Source organism: Rhinopithecus roxellana, chromosome 13 (genome assembly GCF_007565055.1).
Source record: "Rhinopithecus roxellana isolate Shanxi Qingling chromosome 13, ASM756505v1, whole genome shotgun sequence".
NCBI classification, from domain to species: Eukaryota; Metazoa; Chordata; class Mammalia; order Primates; family Cercopithecidae; genus Rhinopithecus; species Rhinopithecus roxellana.
The window spans coordinates 129375424-129392175 of record NC_044561.1 but is presented as its reverse complement, the minus strand read 5'-3'; the positions used below and the strand labels follow the sequence as shown (position 1 = coordinate 129392175).

Below are 16752 nucleotides of genomic sequence, written 5' to 3'. Positions count from 1 at the left end.
CCAGGGGTGAGCCCTGGTGGAAATCCTGACCACGCCCCTGCTCTGCCATCGCTGATTGGTGCAGTGGAAGACACCCAACAGCAATTGGGCCAATCGACTCTCTTGCTCTGAAATTGAATCCTGCAGCCGGGCGTATTGGCGGCTGCCGTTAAGTCCCAACTATGACCCAGGCTGAGGTGGGAGCATCGCTTGAGCCCAAGAGTTCGAGTCCAACCTGGGCGAGAGAGTGAGACCTTCCCCCACCGCCCAATCTCTTAAAAAAACCCAAACTGGGACTAAGACGCTCAGGTTTGGTGTGGACTTTCCTTCTGAACATAGAAGACATAAACTTTGGGAATAGTCACGGGGGCAGCAGTGCTTCTCCAGCCACAGTCTCTCTAAAAGGCGGATTCTGATCAGCAGTTCTGGATGGGGCCGAGATTCTGCCTTCCCAGCATTTCCAACAAGCCCTTTGAGCTGTACAGTCTAGAAAACCCTAAAGTATTTCTAGCTTCTGGTTCAATCTCTTTGAGATCCAGCTGCGTGCCTGCCTGTAATTCTCCCTTATGCCTATATCCTTCTAAACAAAGTCTCCCCTCTGGCTTGAATTAGTCAAAGTAGGGGGTCTGTTCTAAGCAAATGAACAGTCCTATGTAACAGAAAATTAACTTGCCCTACACTGGGACTTCACCAAATAGGAAAAAAACCGTAAGTGGAACAGAGCTTCCTCCCACATCCCACCCTACGCTCCCTCCCACAGTGGGCCGTTCATTCATTCCTGAGATCTGTTGAGCAGCTACTGTGAACTAGACTCTAGTGCCCGTGGGTTTCCATCCCTTTAACCCCTTCTGGTTGAGTGGTTCTCAAACTTGATCATGCATCACAGATTCTGATGCAGAGATTTGGGGTAAAGCTTAGATATCTTTATAGCTGTATTTTAAACACATTTTCCTGGTTATGTTTTGCACAGCAGCATTTGAGAACTGCCACTCTAGTCTCTTTAACGGGGCAGTGGTAGGAACGTGGCCTGCAGAAGAGGCTTGGGAGTGGGTTCCACTGGTAGGACCCTTCTCTTTGTCCCTTGGCAGCCTAGCTGCCTCCACTACAGTGCAACTGGGCAAAGCCATGTGTCCCAATTTCGGCCAGCAGGATCTGGATTTTGGGAGTTTATCAGGGAGCATTTCCTCCCTGATACAGACAAGTTGCTCCTTTCCCTGTTTGTGGGTGTGCCTGAGAGATCTGATGCCCAAGGCATTAGCCGCCACTATGTGGCCATGGGGAGGGCGGGAGGGCAAAGGATAAAAGCCCACCACAGAGAACAGGGGGAAGATGCAAAGAACTCCGCACCTTTGAGCTGCCGAACTGACCTTGCCTGTTCTGGCTATGAGAGATAATACGTGTCTTAACTGTTCTGTGCACTTTTAGTTTGCTGTTGTTAAGAGCAACAGAGGCCGGGCATGATGGCTCATGCCTGTAATCCCAACACTTTGGGAGGCCAAGGCAGGCAGATCACGAGGTCAGGAGTTCGAGGCCAGCCTGACCAACATGTTGAAACCCCATCTCTACTAAAAAATACACAAATTCGTGGGCGTGGCAGTGGGCACCTGTAATCCCAGCTACTCAGGAAGCAGAGGCAGGAGAATTGCTTGAACCTGGGAGGCAGAGGTTGCAGTGAGCCAAGATCGCACCACTGCACTCCAGCCTGGGCGACAGAGCGAGCCTCCGTCTCAAAAAAAAAAAAGCAACCGAAAGCATCTGACCCAATCCAACCACTCCCTGGCTGGTTGAGATTCCCAGGACCCTGCTCAGACCCCCTAATATATTATCCCCAGGAAGGGTCTGGATATCTGCATTTGTCACCAAAGCTCAGATGATTTTTATGCACAAGCAAGTTTGAGAAACGTTGCAATGAGGAATTTACTAAGTGGCAGTACTGATTAAGAGCACAGGTTCTGCAACCAGACAGCCTAGGTTTGAGACCCAGTTCTGCCACTGTCTGTTTCTGTCATCTGGCCAAGTTATTTAACCCCTCTGTGCCTCGGTTTCATCATTGGTAAAATGGGGATAATAATTATTACTAGCTAACTTTTGGTTATGAAAAACTACTTCATATAGAGTACTTAGAAAAGTGCATGGCATAGAATAAGCATGGTATAAGAATTTGCTATTATTATTTCCGATCCTGGCAATCACTACATAGTTTGTCTTGCTAAATCACTCATGTGCTCACGAACTTTATGGATCGCCAGCTCCTTCAGAATAAAGGCCAGAGCTGAAGCACAACCCCCACCACGTTCCCCTGTGCCATCTCTAGCCACTGTTTTCCAACCTTGCCCCGAGCTTCCCCCACCCCCTCCAAACCACCATTAGGAAATGCCCCCTTTCCCACCATCTTTCTCCCAAAAGCCAATGGGTCTTTCAAAGCCGGTTATACATTTGCTTTCATTCACAATTCTTTTCCCTGACTTTCCCAGTTGGAACCAACAGACTCTGTGAATTCTTCGCACCTTTAAGACGGCACTTGTCACAAACAGCTGGACTTCAGTGTCTTACAACTAAATCCTCTTCCCCTCCCCGAGGGGCTTGGAATTCTCCAATGGCAAGCATCTCCATTATCTGAGTTCCATCATTTGCCACACAACAGCCCTAAAGCCACTGATACAGTTTGGCTGTGTCCTACCCAAATCTCATCTTGAATTTAACTCCTACAATTCCCACGTGTCATGGGAGGAACCCAGTGGGAAGTGACTGAAGTTTGGGGGCGGGTCTTCCTGCACTGTTCTTGTGATAGTGAATGAGTCTTATGAGAGCTGATGGTTTTAAAAAGGGGGGTGTCCGTGCACAAGCTCTTATCTCTTGTCTGCTGCTATTCAAGACGTGTCTTTCACCTTCTGCCATGACTGTGAGACCTCCCCAGCCATGTGGAACTGTGAGTCCAATAAGCCTCTTTCTTTTGTAAACTGTTCAGTCTCCAGTATGTCTTCATCAGGAGCATGAAAACTGCAGATCTCACCATCCTTTCACCACCTGTTTATTAGTCGCTACATTAATAAAAGCCACCATCACCAAGTCCTCATTGATGGGGCACATGCCATCCACACCATGTGCTTCAGACACATGAACACATTTAATCCTCACAGCCACCCTTTTCCGCCCTCATTCAATAGCTATTTTATTGAGTGCCTATGATGTGCCAGACCTGGTGTTGGGTTGTGGGAAAATAAGACTGATTAGGTCTCTGCATGCAGGGAGATTTACAGTCTAGTAACCTAGAAATTGAGCCACTAATTTGGGGCTCACAGGCCAAACTGAACCTTCAGATTATTTTTTAAGGCTTTCAAAATCAATTAGGTGGGCAGGGCCTTCCCTGTGTCATTGTCCTTTGGCCAAAGACCACTAGAGACACCCCTGTTGCTGAATAAGTTTATTACTCATTGCAATAAGGGAAACCTCAGAAGGTGTTAGAAAGAACTTATTTTATTTTAGGTTGGGGCTCATGTTAGATGCTTTTGGAGGAGGTTCAAGAAAACCCGCATCAGAGGCACCAGCAAGTGGAGCTAATTCTATGATTTGTTATTTTAATAAATATTATCAAGAGGGAAAGAAGGCTAGATAGAGCAAGACTCAAATTTTAACAGGCAAAGAAGTAACTGTCACTCAGATTGACAGAGGGGAGGAGGACGTTTGGTATTGTGTGGCTTGGACAGTGTTCCCATTTTGTCTGGGCTCACACACGATGACAGATGTGGTTTTATTTTCGTCTTGCCCACCACGATCAGAGTGGTCTGGTCTGATGTTGGTATTTTGTGAAACTGTGAACAACTGTGTATGTTCAACAGTAGAACAGCATGGCCTACCTGTGGGCCAGCCCAGTTCCTAGCAATACCAAGACCCAGCTGATAATGGCTGCTAGCTGTCAGGGGCTGCTGTCCTCTTTCTCTGCTAGTTGGCCACAGGCCCTCTCCCTCTCTATGGTAGTATCTGCTGCTGCAAACGCCACCGCTGAGTGCCCTTGGAATTGCACTGGAATTCACTTCTCTAAAGACTAATTAGTTAACAATTGTGATACATGCTAGCTGAGAAAACAGAAACCTACTTGTGGGAGTAGGGAGAAGGAGAAATCAGAGCTGGCTTCTAGTAGAGGTGACTTTTAACCTGCGACTTAAAGAGTAAGAATTAGCCAGAAATGGCAAAAAAAAAAAAAAAAAAAAAAAAAAAAATCATTCTTGGTCAAGTGATCAATTCAATTAATATTGACTGAGGGCTTGCCATGAGCTCTGTGCTAACATTATCCATGTGCTGTTTTGTTTACTTTCATAGCCTCCTGATTTGGTAATGAGAGCTAACAGTGACAGCTCGAAATGGCTTTCATGTAGGACCCACTGAAGCCCACTGAGGCCCACTGAAGCCTGGCTCGAACCCTCGGAGATGAGTTCTAGCATCACTTTCATTTTACTATTGTGGAAATGGAAACACAGTGTAAGTAACCTGCCCAGGGTCACATGGTTAGCAAGTGGTACAGCCAGGATGTGAACCCAAGCAGTCTGTCTCAGGACCCCAGACTCTTCATTACCAAACCCTGTTCCCTCTTTGCTTATTTTTTTATTTTTGTTTTTTATTATTTATTTATTTATTTTTGAGATGGACTCTCATTCTGTCACCCAGGCTGGAGTGCAATGGCGCAATCTCCACTCACTGCAACCTCCACCTCCCGTGTTCAAGCGGTTCTCCGGCCTCAGCCTCCCAAGTAGCTAGGATTACAGGCACCCACCACCATGCCCGGCTAATTTTTGTAGTTTGAGTAGAGATGGGGTTTCGCCACATTGGCCAGGCTGGTCTCGAACTCCTGACCTTGTGATCCACCCACCTCAGCCTCCCAAAGTGTTGGGATTACAGGCATGAGCCACCACGCCCAGCCCTCTCTGTTTACTTTTACCCTCGCTTTGAAATGAATGTAATGTAATTTGCCATGGTCATGGGGTTCCTAAGGCCTTACGCAGCCAAGATTTAAACTCAGGGACTTGACTCCAAAGCCCCGTGATTTGAAGCCATGGACTTAGAAAATGCACATGGGATGTATTTCCACCAGCATCCACATCTAATTTTACGGCTCCCATATGAAAATCCTTAAATCATATGCCAGACAACGGGCAGCTTTCAAAGCTAGCAGGCAGATAATAAATTTTACTTTAAACCCAAGTATTATCAGGCAGAGGAGACATAGGAGAAGAGCGAGAAACGCTCTTAATCAAGGACAAACGAGTCTGGAAAATGTCCAGATGAGGATATCTGCAGAAATCCACTATTTGGGGGGTTGGACTGTGGTTTTGAGCAGTGAATAACTGTCTAAACTGGCTGAGACCCGGAATCCCCCAGGAGCTTGTTAAAAATACAGATACCTGAGCCTCGGCTCCAGACATTCAGATTCAGGAGGTGGAGCCCGGGCACCGGTATCCTTAACAAGCTCCCAGGGGATCTTGGTCCATAGGCAGGTCTGGGAACTGCCAGTCAATGGAAACTGGAAGCACAATAGGGGGAACGGCACCCAGAAAACCAATCTAATAAGTGTAAAAAAGAAAAGAAAGCAGACTTCTGCTTGTTTAGTTGGCAGAGAGGCAGGAACCATCAGGAGGAGCAGCTGAGTCAGGCAGAGACAACGTACGCTGCAGATCTCACCATCCTTTTGCCACCTGTTTATTAGTCTCTAAAATTAATAAAAGCGATCGCTCATGAACCCAATTTCTCTATCTCAGGTCCTTTATGTGGATTATTGCAGAATTCTCACAATAACCCAACGATGATTAGGTATTATAACCTCTTTTTACAGATGGGGACTGTTAAGTGAGAGGGAGAGTAAATGATTTGCCCACAGCCTACGGCTGTTAGGTGGTGGATTGGGATGCAAGTCCAACAGTCTGTCTCTGAGCCTGTGGCTCCCTTCAGCACTGTGCAGGGGAGGGCTCTGTGTGCCAGGCACAAACAGGACTCCAGGACTGGCCTGAGCATTCAGGGCAGTCAACAAAACTCAGGCATGGCAAGATCCAATGATCGCAGGGCCGTGGAAATGCTAAGAGGAGGGCAAACTTCTTTGAACAAAGAAATAGAAGTGCTGGGTGCAGTGGCTCATGCCTGTAATCCTAGCACTTTGGGAGCCCAAGATGGGAGGATCATTTTAGCCCAGGAGTTCAAGACCAGCCTGTGCAACGTAGCAAAACTCTATCAGTAATTTAAAAATTGGCTGGATGTGGTGGTGCATGCCTGTAGCCCCAGCTTCTTGGGAGGCTGAGGTGGGAGGACTGCTTGAGCACAGGAGATCAAGGCTGCAGTGAGCCATGATTGTACTACTGCACTCCAGCCTGAGCAACAGAGCAAGACTCTGTCTCAAAAAACAAAACAAACAAACAAAAAAACTAGGAGGACAAAAAAGGGAGCCGTTATTTTGTTGTGAGGTCAGCTTTACTGATGTATATGAGATTTGAGCAGTTGTTCACATCCAACAAATAATAAGTGCCTTGGGCCGGGCGCGGTGGCTCAAGCCTATAATCCCAGCACTTTGGGAGGCCGAGACGAGCGAATCACAAGGTCAGGAGATCGAGACCATCCTGGCTAACACGGTGAAACCCCGTCTCTACTAAAAAAAAAATACAAAAAACTAGCTGGGCGAGGTGGCGGGCGCCTGTAGTCCCAGCTACTCCGGAGGCTGAGGCAGGAGAATGGCGTAAACCCAGGAGGCGGAGCTTGCAGTGAGCTGAGATCCGGCCACTGCACTCCAGCCTGGGCGACAGAGTGAGACTCCGTCTCAAAAAAAAAAAAAATAATAATAATAATAATAAGTGCCTTGGTGCTGGGATCCAGTGGTGAACAGCAGCAGGGCTTACAGGTCAGGGATGGAGATCGACTTTAAAGTCATTCCTCTATTAGTCATTTAAATATGGAACATGACCTGATCTGGGAAAAGAGTGAGTGGTGCAGGGAAGGGGTCTTTGAGAAAATGCCCTTAAGCCCAGCTCTGACGTAAGAATTAAGGCAGTTCCAGGCAGAAGGAACAACACAGGCAAGGTCTGAGCCTGGAGGAAATGTGGCTCATTCCAGAAACAGAAAGGAGTTCATCATGGCTGCTGCAATATAGAGGGGAGGGGAGTGTCCCCAAGAGGAAGGCAGACCCTTTTTTGTGAAGATTGTCATGAAACTTAAGGTCTTGAGGTTGACTTGGCATCAGCCAGGCCAAGGTGGGAAAGGTATTTCAGGCAAAGGAAAAAGCATCAGCGAAGGCTCAGAGCCCAGAAAAAAGCAACGGCCCCAAGGAAAAAGTGTGGGCCTGGAAGCCTCCCACACGGCAGGGCATCCATTTTTCTATGGCTCCCACCCAGTGTGAGAGGTACCGGGATTTTGGTTTTTGAGGACAAGAAAGCAAACACTGTCCTCACGAAAAAGGCCACCAGGATAAGGGGCAAAACACATGTCCCAGGACTGTCCCGAAGTTCTGATGGGACCTTGGCCATGTCCCTTCCCCAAAGGCAGCTTTGCTTGATCCTGGTGCAAAATAATTAGGTCCTACCAGGCCCACCTTTAAGGGTTTTCTGGTTTTCACCTTTTCTTGGTGACTTCCTTTAAGATGGGAATGAAGATAAACTCAGGAGACAGTGGGAAGATCTCAGTGTTCTTTTGTTAAGGTTTGTAAGGCGATCAGTTTTATTGTATTCCAAAATGTCTACTGTTTAAAAAACTCAGCAGAAACATTATTTTGGATGCATTTAAAAAAAAAACCCACAAAACTTTGCTTATTGCCAAAAAAATTCAAACATCACCCCAGTAGATACCTCATAAGGGGAAAGTTGGTTTCCTGACTTTTTTTTTTTTAATGGACTCTCACTCACTCTGTTGCCCAGTGGGGAGTGCAGTGGCACTATCACTGCAGCCTCCGCCTCCTGGGTTTAAGAGATTCTCGTGCCTCGGTCTCCAAAGTACAGGGACTATAGGCGTGTGCCACCATGCCTGGCCAATTTTTGTATTTTTACTAGAGATGAGGTTTCACCATGTTGGCAGGCTGGTCTTGAAATCCTGACCTCAAGTGATCCACCTCGGTCTCCCAAAGTGCTGGGACTACAGGCGTGAGCCACTGCGCCTGGCCCTGACTTCTGGTGCTCCTAACTCTTCAGTTCCAGACTACTGGGTAAACATTCTCTAAGAACAAGCTAGAAGAACCTTATGGAATCAGTCAGGCTCAGAGATGTATTGTTTGGCAACAAAGTTTTATATTTGGAAAATTTCACATTTTCAGCTTCTCTGAAAAACTGAAATATCTAACTGGCTGGATCCAAAGAACAGCTGCACTTTTGGATGAGGCATGTGTGATTTCTCCACTTCACCACAGTCCCCACCACTCTCTGACACCTCCCCCAAAGACAACTTCTCTCATTCACATCACCTGCCCCATCCCTGTTCTAGAAACTTCCCTGAAATATAAGACCATATAATATGTAGGCTTCCTTTTTTTTAATATATATATGCCTTGAGAATCTTTCTGTGACCACACACAGATCTAAATTTCCTCCTTTCCAACGCTAAGTCATATTCCATGGTTGGAATCTTTGATATTTATTTATTTATTTAAATCCCTCTTTTATTTTTATTTTATTTAAGAAACAGGGTCTCACTTGTTACCCAGGCTGGAGTGCAGTGGTACGATCATAACTCACTGCAGCCTCAAACTCCTGGGCTCAAGTGATCCTCTTGCCTTAACCTCCTGAGCAGCAAGGACTACAAGTACGTGCTATCGTGCCTGACTAATTTTTAAAATTTAATGTAGAGGTGGGGTCTTGCTATGTGGACCAGACTGGTCTTGAACTCCTGGCCTCAAGCAATCCTCCAGCCTTGCCCTCACAAAGGGCTGGGATTACAGGTGTGAGCCACTGCACCTGGCCATCTCTAACTCTCTCGACGTATACATACAAAGGCTCCACTTTCTCTATAGTACATGCTGTAAATGAATATCCTTGTACATTTGTTTATGAAGTTTTTTATTTTTTATTTTTTATTTATTTATTTTTTTTAGGCGGAGTCTCGCTCTGTCGCCCAGACTGGAGTGCAGTGGTGCAATCTCGGCTCACTGCAAGCTCTGCCTCCCGGGTTCACGCCATTCTCCTGCCTCAGCCTCCGGAGTAGCTGGGACTACAGGCGCCCGCCACCTCGCCCGGCTAGTTTTTTGTATTTTTAGTAGAGACGGGGCTTCACCATGTTAGCCAGGATGGTCTCGATCTCCTGACCTCGTGATCCGCCCGTCTCGGCCTCCCAAAGTGCTGGGATTATAGGCTTGAGCCACCGCGCCCGGCCGAAGTTTTTTATTTTTATTTTTTTGAGACAAGGTCTCACTCTGTTGCCCAGGCTGGAGTGCAGTGGCATGATCTCAGCTCACTGCAACCTCCACCTCCCAGGTTCAAGCAATTTTCCTGCCTTAGCCTCCCGAGTAGCTGGGATTACGGGCATGTAGCACCATGCTGGGCTAGTTTTCATATTTTTCGTAGAGAAGGTGTTTTGCCATATTGGCCAGACTGGTCATGAACTCCTGACCTCAGGTGATCCACCTGCCTTGGCATCCCAAAGTGCTGGGATTACAGGCGTGAGCCAACGTGCCTAGCCTGTTCATGAAGTTTTATAGGATGAATACCTAGCTGCAGGCTTATTGGATAAATATCTTTATGTACATTTTAAAACTAAGAAATTTTAAATTTAAGATTTGAAAGCCATCACAAAATTGTCCAGGTTATAAGAATTTACATCCCCAGAAAATGCAATCAGTGTCCTTCCCCAAGCCTTGTTTAGATTTGCATTTTTGTAATTACTAAGGTGACCAAACCTCCCTTTATGGCCAGTCGTCCCCTGTATATCATCCACTGACCTTTTCACTTTGCACTTTTTTTTTTTTTTTGAGACGAAGTCTCACTCTTGTCCCCCAGGCTGGAGTGCGAAGGCGCGATCTCGGCTCAGTGCAATCTCCGCCTCCTGGGTTCAAGCGATTCTCCTGCCTCGGCCTCCCAAGTAGCTGGGATTACAGGCGCCTGCCACCATGCCCAGCTAATTTTTGTATTTTTAGTGGAGACGGGGTTTCAGCATGCTGGCCAGGCTGGTCTAGAACTACTGACCTCAGGTGATCCGCCTGCCTCAGCCTCCCAAAGTGTTGGGATTACTGGCGTGAGCCACTGTGCCCGGCCTCCACTTTGCACTTTTTATATTTTACTGGTTTTAGCAGTTCTTTGTATAAGAGGGATATTGGGCCTTAATTATATATGCCACGAATTTTTCCCCAAGTTGATTGTCTTTAGACTTTGCATTTTACTTTAGAAAACTTGTAACTTCATTTGCAATCACATATGTGATTCTTTTTCTTAGAGGGTGTGGTCCATAACCTGCTTTCTTTGGTAGGCATATTAGTACATTTTTTAGAGTCAAATGCCTTTAGCTAAGGAATGCATTCTCTGTTTCCCCACAAGATCCAGTACTATCCCATAAATGGGCTACTTCATAATTTTAAAGTTATCTTCCTGCCCCTTAAGACAAATTACACAGGTATAACTGTGTGTGTATGTGTTTGTGGGTATATCTCCTCTAGGACTTTTATGGTTTTCTTATGCACATTTAAATTTTTGACCCATCTGTAATTTATTTTTGGTGGAGTGAGTGTACACAACAGAGAACAGGGATGTTTTCCTGATCAGCCACGCAAGGGGGAGGAGATACCAATGCCTGTTTATAGATTTTTTTTTAAAACAACAACAGGCTTTTTGGCCCTTTACACAAGTAAATGTAAACTCAAGGATTGTAGCCATACTTCTACCACCCAAAACAACCACTTTTTTTTATTGCAATGTATTTTCTGCTAGTCTTTTTTTTTCCCTTAGTATACAGATTTTTGTTTCAGAAATCTTTTTTTTTTTTTGTCTGTTTTTTTTATAACATGTGACAACTGCTAACATTTAATGTTTTAACCTAGCAGCTCCCAAACCTGGCTGGGCAGCTGGCTTCCCAGTGGAGCTTGTTAAAAATAATGAATCAGCAACCCTAGGGGGTGGGCTCTGGGAATCTATATTTTTAACAAGTTCCATGGAGGTGTTTGAGACATAGCCAGGCCAACTCTGGCCGACTCCCCCATGCTGCAGCTGTACCTGTGATTGTCTGGGTCTCCGATGTGATGGTTCTGGTGGTGGTCTGAGTCTGGGTGGCAGGCACTGTTTCCTCCGATACAAACTGGACTGTGCTGGGGGCTGCCGTGGATGTGCCCGTCAGCTGGCAGCCACTTTGCTTGTGAGCTACAAAGGCATCCAGGTTGTTAAACTGCTGCTTGCAGATGCCGCAAATATGGATGTCGGGAGTCAGCTCCACCAGCACCGTTGTGCCACCTGGAACTCCATGGGACAAAGGGAAAGTAACAGATTAATTCCAAACAGCTTGGAATTCTAATGCAAACCAGATTCATGGTAGGAAGAAAAGGCATGGTGGCAGACATGGCTGAGTGGTGGCCCAGTATCCACTCCACCTTCCACTTCTTGCATTTGTGGCCCAGTATCCACTCCACCTTCCACTTCTCCTAATTGTGTCCTAGCAGCAAGGGATCATATTTCCACACAGAGATTTCTTGCGTTAGTTAAACCTGGGGAAAACTGGACATAATGTAAATATCTTAGAAATCTTCAGAAAATTGGCCGGGTGCAGTGGCTCATGCCTGTAATCCTGGCACTTTGGGAGGCTGAGGCAGGCGGATCACCTGAGGTCAGGAGTTCAAGACCAGCCTGGCTAACATGGTGAAATCCCATCTCTACTAAAAATACAAAAATTAGCTGGGCATGGTGGTGCGTGCCTATAATCCCAGCTACTCGAGAGGCTGTGGCAGGAGAATCACTTGAATCCAGAAGGCGGAGGTTGCAGCAAGCTGAGATCACACCATTGCACCCCAGTCTGGGGGACAAGAGTAAAACTCCGTTTCAAAAAAAAAAAAAACAATTTTCAGAAAATTATGATGCATAATTTTATCCAACCATACATGCACAAAAATATTCTTGTATTATTTAACTTGGGGAAAATTAGATATAATGTATAGCAACCAACCACGTGATGGTTCATGCTGCATTGTTACCCATGGGACACTAGTCGCGTTGTTTGCAAGAAAGTTATTTGATATGCAGGATTTGATATTTGAAGTGCAGGATGTCCTGCACTTGGCAGAACTAGCAGCCACCTCCTATCCTAAATAAAAGATAATTATGAAAACGGATCCTCATGCACATTTCCAAACATACTCACCCAACACACATACTCTGAGAACCACTAGTCTAAATAATCTTGGTCCCCTACATATTTGTGAACTTCTCCAGCACAGAGCTGGAGGAGATTCTGGGAAGAGTTTGGCATTCGTGATAAAAACGGAGGAAATGTGGCTAGCACTGCGCCCCTTTTCTTCTGGCTTTGGATGCAAATGTGATGCTGGGGCTTCTGTAGCCATCTTGTAACTATGAGGAAAATGCCGAGACCCCTATGGGCTCTGCGCTTTATTTCACTGATTCCCCTGATTCAACGCTGCAATCAATCAATTCCAGATTTCATTAGACCAGTATAATTTGGGTTTCTGTTACTTGTAGCCAAAATTCATTCCTAACTGGCAGGGACATTATTTGTTTTGTTTTGTTTTTTTGAGACAGAGTCTCTCTCTGTGGCCCAGGCTGGAGTACAGTGGCGCGATCTCGGCTCACTGCAAGCTCTGCCTCCTGGGTTCATGCCATTCTCCTGCCTCAGCCTCCCGAGTAGCTGGGACTACAGGCGCCTGCCACCATGCCCAGCTAATATTTTGTATTTTTAGTAGAGACAGGGTTTCACCGTGTTAGCCAGGATGGTCTCAATCTCCTGACCTCGTGATCTGCCCGCCTCGGCCTCCCAAAGTGCTGGGATTACAGGCGTGAGCCACCATGCTGGGCCGACATTATTTCTTGATACTAATCATATCAATAGTTAATACTATATTAATACCTGCAAAGCACAGTACTTGGCACTGTACTAGAAGGTACTATATAAATATTTGTTCAATAAAGACATAGCGGGTGGATCATGAGGTCAGGAGATCAAGACCATCCTGGCTAACATGGTGAAACCCCATTTCTACTAAAAATATACAAAAAAAAAAAAAAATTAGCCAGGTGTGGTGGCACACACCTGTAATCCCAGCTACTAGGGAGGCTGAAGCAGGAGAATTGCTTGAACCTGGGAGGCGGAGGTTGCAGTGAGCCGAGATTGTGCCACTGCACTCCAAGCCTGGGCGACAGAGCAAGACTCCATCTCACATAAAATAAATAAATAAATAAATAACTCATGTTTGTAAGAAAATTTAGAAGAAGCTTAAAAAGAGGGGGAAAATCATTCAATATTTCCATCTCTGCATGCCATGAATATACAATTTTTTTTCCATTCATTTTCTTTACACTTAAAAGTTGCATAAGATGGCTCACGCCTGTAATCCCAGCATTTTGGGAAGCTGAAGTGGGTGGATCACAAGGTCAAGAGATCAAGACCATCCTGGCCAACACGGTGAAACCCCGTCTCTACTAAAAATACAAAAATTAGCCGGGTGGGGTGGCATGTGCCAGTAATTCCAGCTACTCCGGAGGCTGAGGCAGGAGAATTGCTTGAACTCAGGAGGTGGAGGTTGCAGTGAGCCAAGATCATGCCACTGCACTCCAGCCTGGTGACACAGCGAGACTCCGTCTCAAAAAAAAAAAAAAAAAGTTGCATAAGATCATAGTATTGTAAATATTCAGATCATAGTATAAAACTAATCATTTTCCTAATTTTTTAAATCTTTTTTTGAGATGGAGTTTTGCTCTTGTTGCCCAGGCTGGAGTGCAAGGGCACGATCTTGGCTCACTGCAACCTCCGCCTCGTGGGTTCAAGTGATTCTCCTGCCTCAACCTCTGGAGTATCTGGGATTACAGGCATGCGCCACCACACCTGGCTAATTTTGTATTTTTAGTAGAGACGGGGTTTTCTCATGTTGGTCAGGCTGGTCTTGAACTCCCAACCTCATGTGATCCGCCTGCCTTGGCCTCCCAAAGTGCTAGGATTACAGGCGTGAGCCACTCCACCCGGCCCCTTTTTCCTAAATATTGCATAAACATTGTGCTATATCATTAAAATCTCTTCATATATATCATTATTTAATGGCAATACATTATTCCATGGTGTCCATGCATCATAATCTTCTCAGCAACAATAAGGTATTTACATAATTTCCAATTTTTCCCAAGTTAAATGATACAAGACTACCTTTGTGCATATATGGTTAAAATTTTGCATCAAAAATTTCTGAAAATTTCTAAGATATTTACATTATGTCCAATTTTCCCCAGGTCTAACTAAGACAAGAAATCTCTGTTCAGAAATACAATTTGGTTCACTTGCTAAGGAGAATGGGCTGAGCACTGTGATAAGCCATCTTGCAGGGATATACTTAAGCACTTTGCAATCAATGGATGGAAGGAACCAAACCTTTTCTTCTTGGCAGCTACTAAGATATCCATGGAACTAACAAGGAAACAAGGAAGTGAGACATGAAGTAGCTTGCATTGCTGACGATTCCTTAATGATGGAACAGGACTGACATCCAGAACGAAATAATTTTAATAACAAATAATGTCACTGGTATGTGGAAAGTGCAAAAGTAATGACATAGACCTTCGTTAGAATCTTAACATTGTCATTTAACAACAGTGACTTTAAGCTTGGGTTTTCTCATCTGAAAAATGGGAGAAGAGAGGTTTCTAGTTCATGGTTTTCGTTTGCTTGTTCGTTTTTAATTTCTCCAAGAAAAAACACGGGCTTGTTATGAGAATTAAATGGGATGGTGCTCGTACCAGCACAGTCCCCACTTCCCGCCAGTCCCCCAGCATGTTACCTGCTGGGGTTATTACTGAGGTACACTATTTAAACATGGACATATCTGAGCCCCACCTAGGAGATACTGAGTCATAACAGGGTGGGGTGGAGAGGATGGTGTTTAGGAAAATCTGTGCTTTTCACAGTCATGGAAGGAATACCCCGCCAAGTTTGGGAACCGGTGTCTTCCAAACTGTTAACAGTAGCAGCTAACAAGCTGGGAGCTTAATATGTGCCAGGTTTTCTGCAAACCCCTGGTAGACAGGTTCCCAAACTTCATGTGCTTCAGAGTTGCCCAGGCAGCTACGAAGGACAGCGGATCCCCAGCCCCACCTCCGAGATTGAATGGGTGGGGCCCAGAAAGCAGTTTTAAAATGCACGCTCTCGCTCCCAGGTGGCTGGTTGCACTCAGTCTCTGGACCACACTTTGGGAAACAATGCACCGAGAGAAACCAGGGACTTGAAAAACGCTGATGTCCTCATCGGTTAAATAAAAACTGAACCCCAAACCCAAAGAAAGCGATCACAACCCCGTTTCCCATTCAGATCTCCACCCTTAATGTGGAAAAGGCTTTGCAATGAGCCGGCAGGACCTCGTGAGACCTGGAGACTCCCCCAATCTCCAGGCTCTAATTTTGAGCCACTGAGGCAGAAGTTTTACCATCAGTGTTGCCCCATTTACCCCAGATTCCTTCCTCTCTCCTGCCCGCCCCAAACTCCGCCTGGTGGGGCGGGAATGCCCTTAGGGGGTGGCGATTGTCTGAACGGCGTGCCCTCCCCCACCGTTCCCTTCCAAGGGGTCTCGCAAGGCTGGAGGGCGTCCCCCTTCTTGCGCCAGGTCGGGTGCGCCCCCACCCCAAGCCCATTCCGGCGCCCCCTGCACCGCGCGCCCGCCGCGGTCCCCGAGACGCGGCTCCGAGCCGTCACCCCGATTTCGGGGCCCCGGGCCTGCTGGCTGCGTCGCAAACGTGCTTGGGCCCGGGCCCCGGAGCGCGCACTGGGCCCCGGAGCGCGCACTGCGCCCGGAAAAGCACTTACTTTGCACCGAGCCCGCGAAGCTCTCGCCCTCGCTGCTCCCGTTCATGGCCGCAGACTAAGAGATCCCCGGCCGGCCGGGATGCCAAAGTAGGGGACGCTGATCTACATGGTGCAAGGACTTTTCCTTTTATTTTTCCACACCCCCCACCCTGCCTTCTCCCAACTCTGCGAGGCGGGGAGGACGGATGTAAAGCAAGCTGCACTTCCGCTGCCTAGAGGGCGCTGGCCGGGCCCGGAGCCCCAACCTGGCTTTGCAGCAGCGGCTCCCCGGGGAAGCGGCGGGCGAATCCCGAGGCCCAGGCCCGCGGAGACCCCCAACGTCCCCGGGGAGCTGGATGGCCACGCGCGTCCGGGCGTGCTGGGAGACCGCGGGTGGCGAGGGATGCGCCCCTGCCCGCACTCTGCGTTCTCCGCGGACGCGATTGGCTTCCCCGGCTCGGGGCGCCTTTTGCACCTGCAGCCCCAGGCTTCGGGCCCCAGCGCTGCAGTGGAGCAGCGCTGCTCCGGGGACGCCTGTGTGGTTTGCGGGGAGACCCGCGTGCGGCTGCCGTTGCGGGGTGGGTGCGCGGGGCGCGGCGGGCTCCGGAGAAACCCAGGTTGGGCGTCAGTGCTGGGCAAATCAGCAAAGCGCTGGGCGGGTCCCCTGCCCCGCTAGGGAGACTGAGAGGACCGCGATGAGCTGGGGTCGTAGCGCGAAGGGTCCTCTGCTCCAGGAGCTGCCAACTTTATCGTGCATCACAGTCGCCTGAAAAGCTTGTTAGAACACAGGCTGCTGGGCCCACCCCAGCGTTTCTGCTTCAGTAGGTCTGGGGCGAGGCC

The 16752-nt window shown here is 47.3% G+C and overlaps 1 protein-coding gene across 4 annotated transcripts in view; it reads right to left on the bottom strand.

Annotated features, from left to right (window-relative positions):
• Positions 1–16328, bottom strand: part of ZFP64 (ZFP64 zinc finger protein) — a 98846-nt gene extending 82518 nt beyond the window's left edge. For 2 of the 4 annotated variants that reach the window (XM_010363366.2, XM_010363364.2), the window contains exons 1-2: positions 15934–16328; positions 11142–11381 (exon numbers count right to left, since the gene is read on the bottom strand). In XM_010363366.2, coding sequence (XP_010361668.1) covers positions 11142–11381; positions 15934–15979 — 286 coding nt within the window. In that variant the 5' untranslated portion in view covers positions 15980–16328. The remainder of the gene's footprint in view (positions 1–11141; positions 11382–15933) is intronic. The other 2 variants (XM_010363365.2, XM_030915505.1) reach the window with 2 other exon arrangements.
• Positions 16329–16752: the final 424 nt, after the last annotated feature.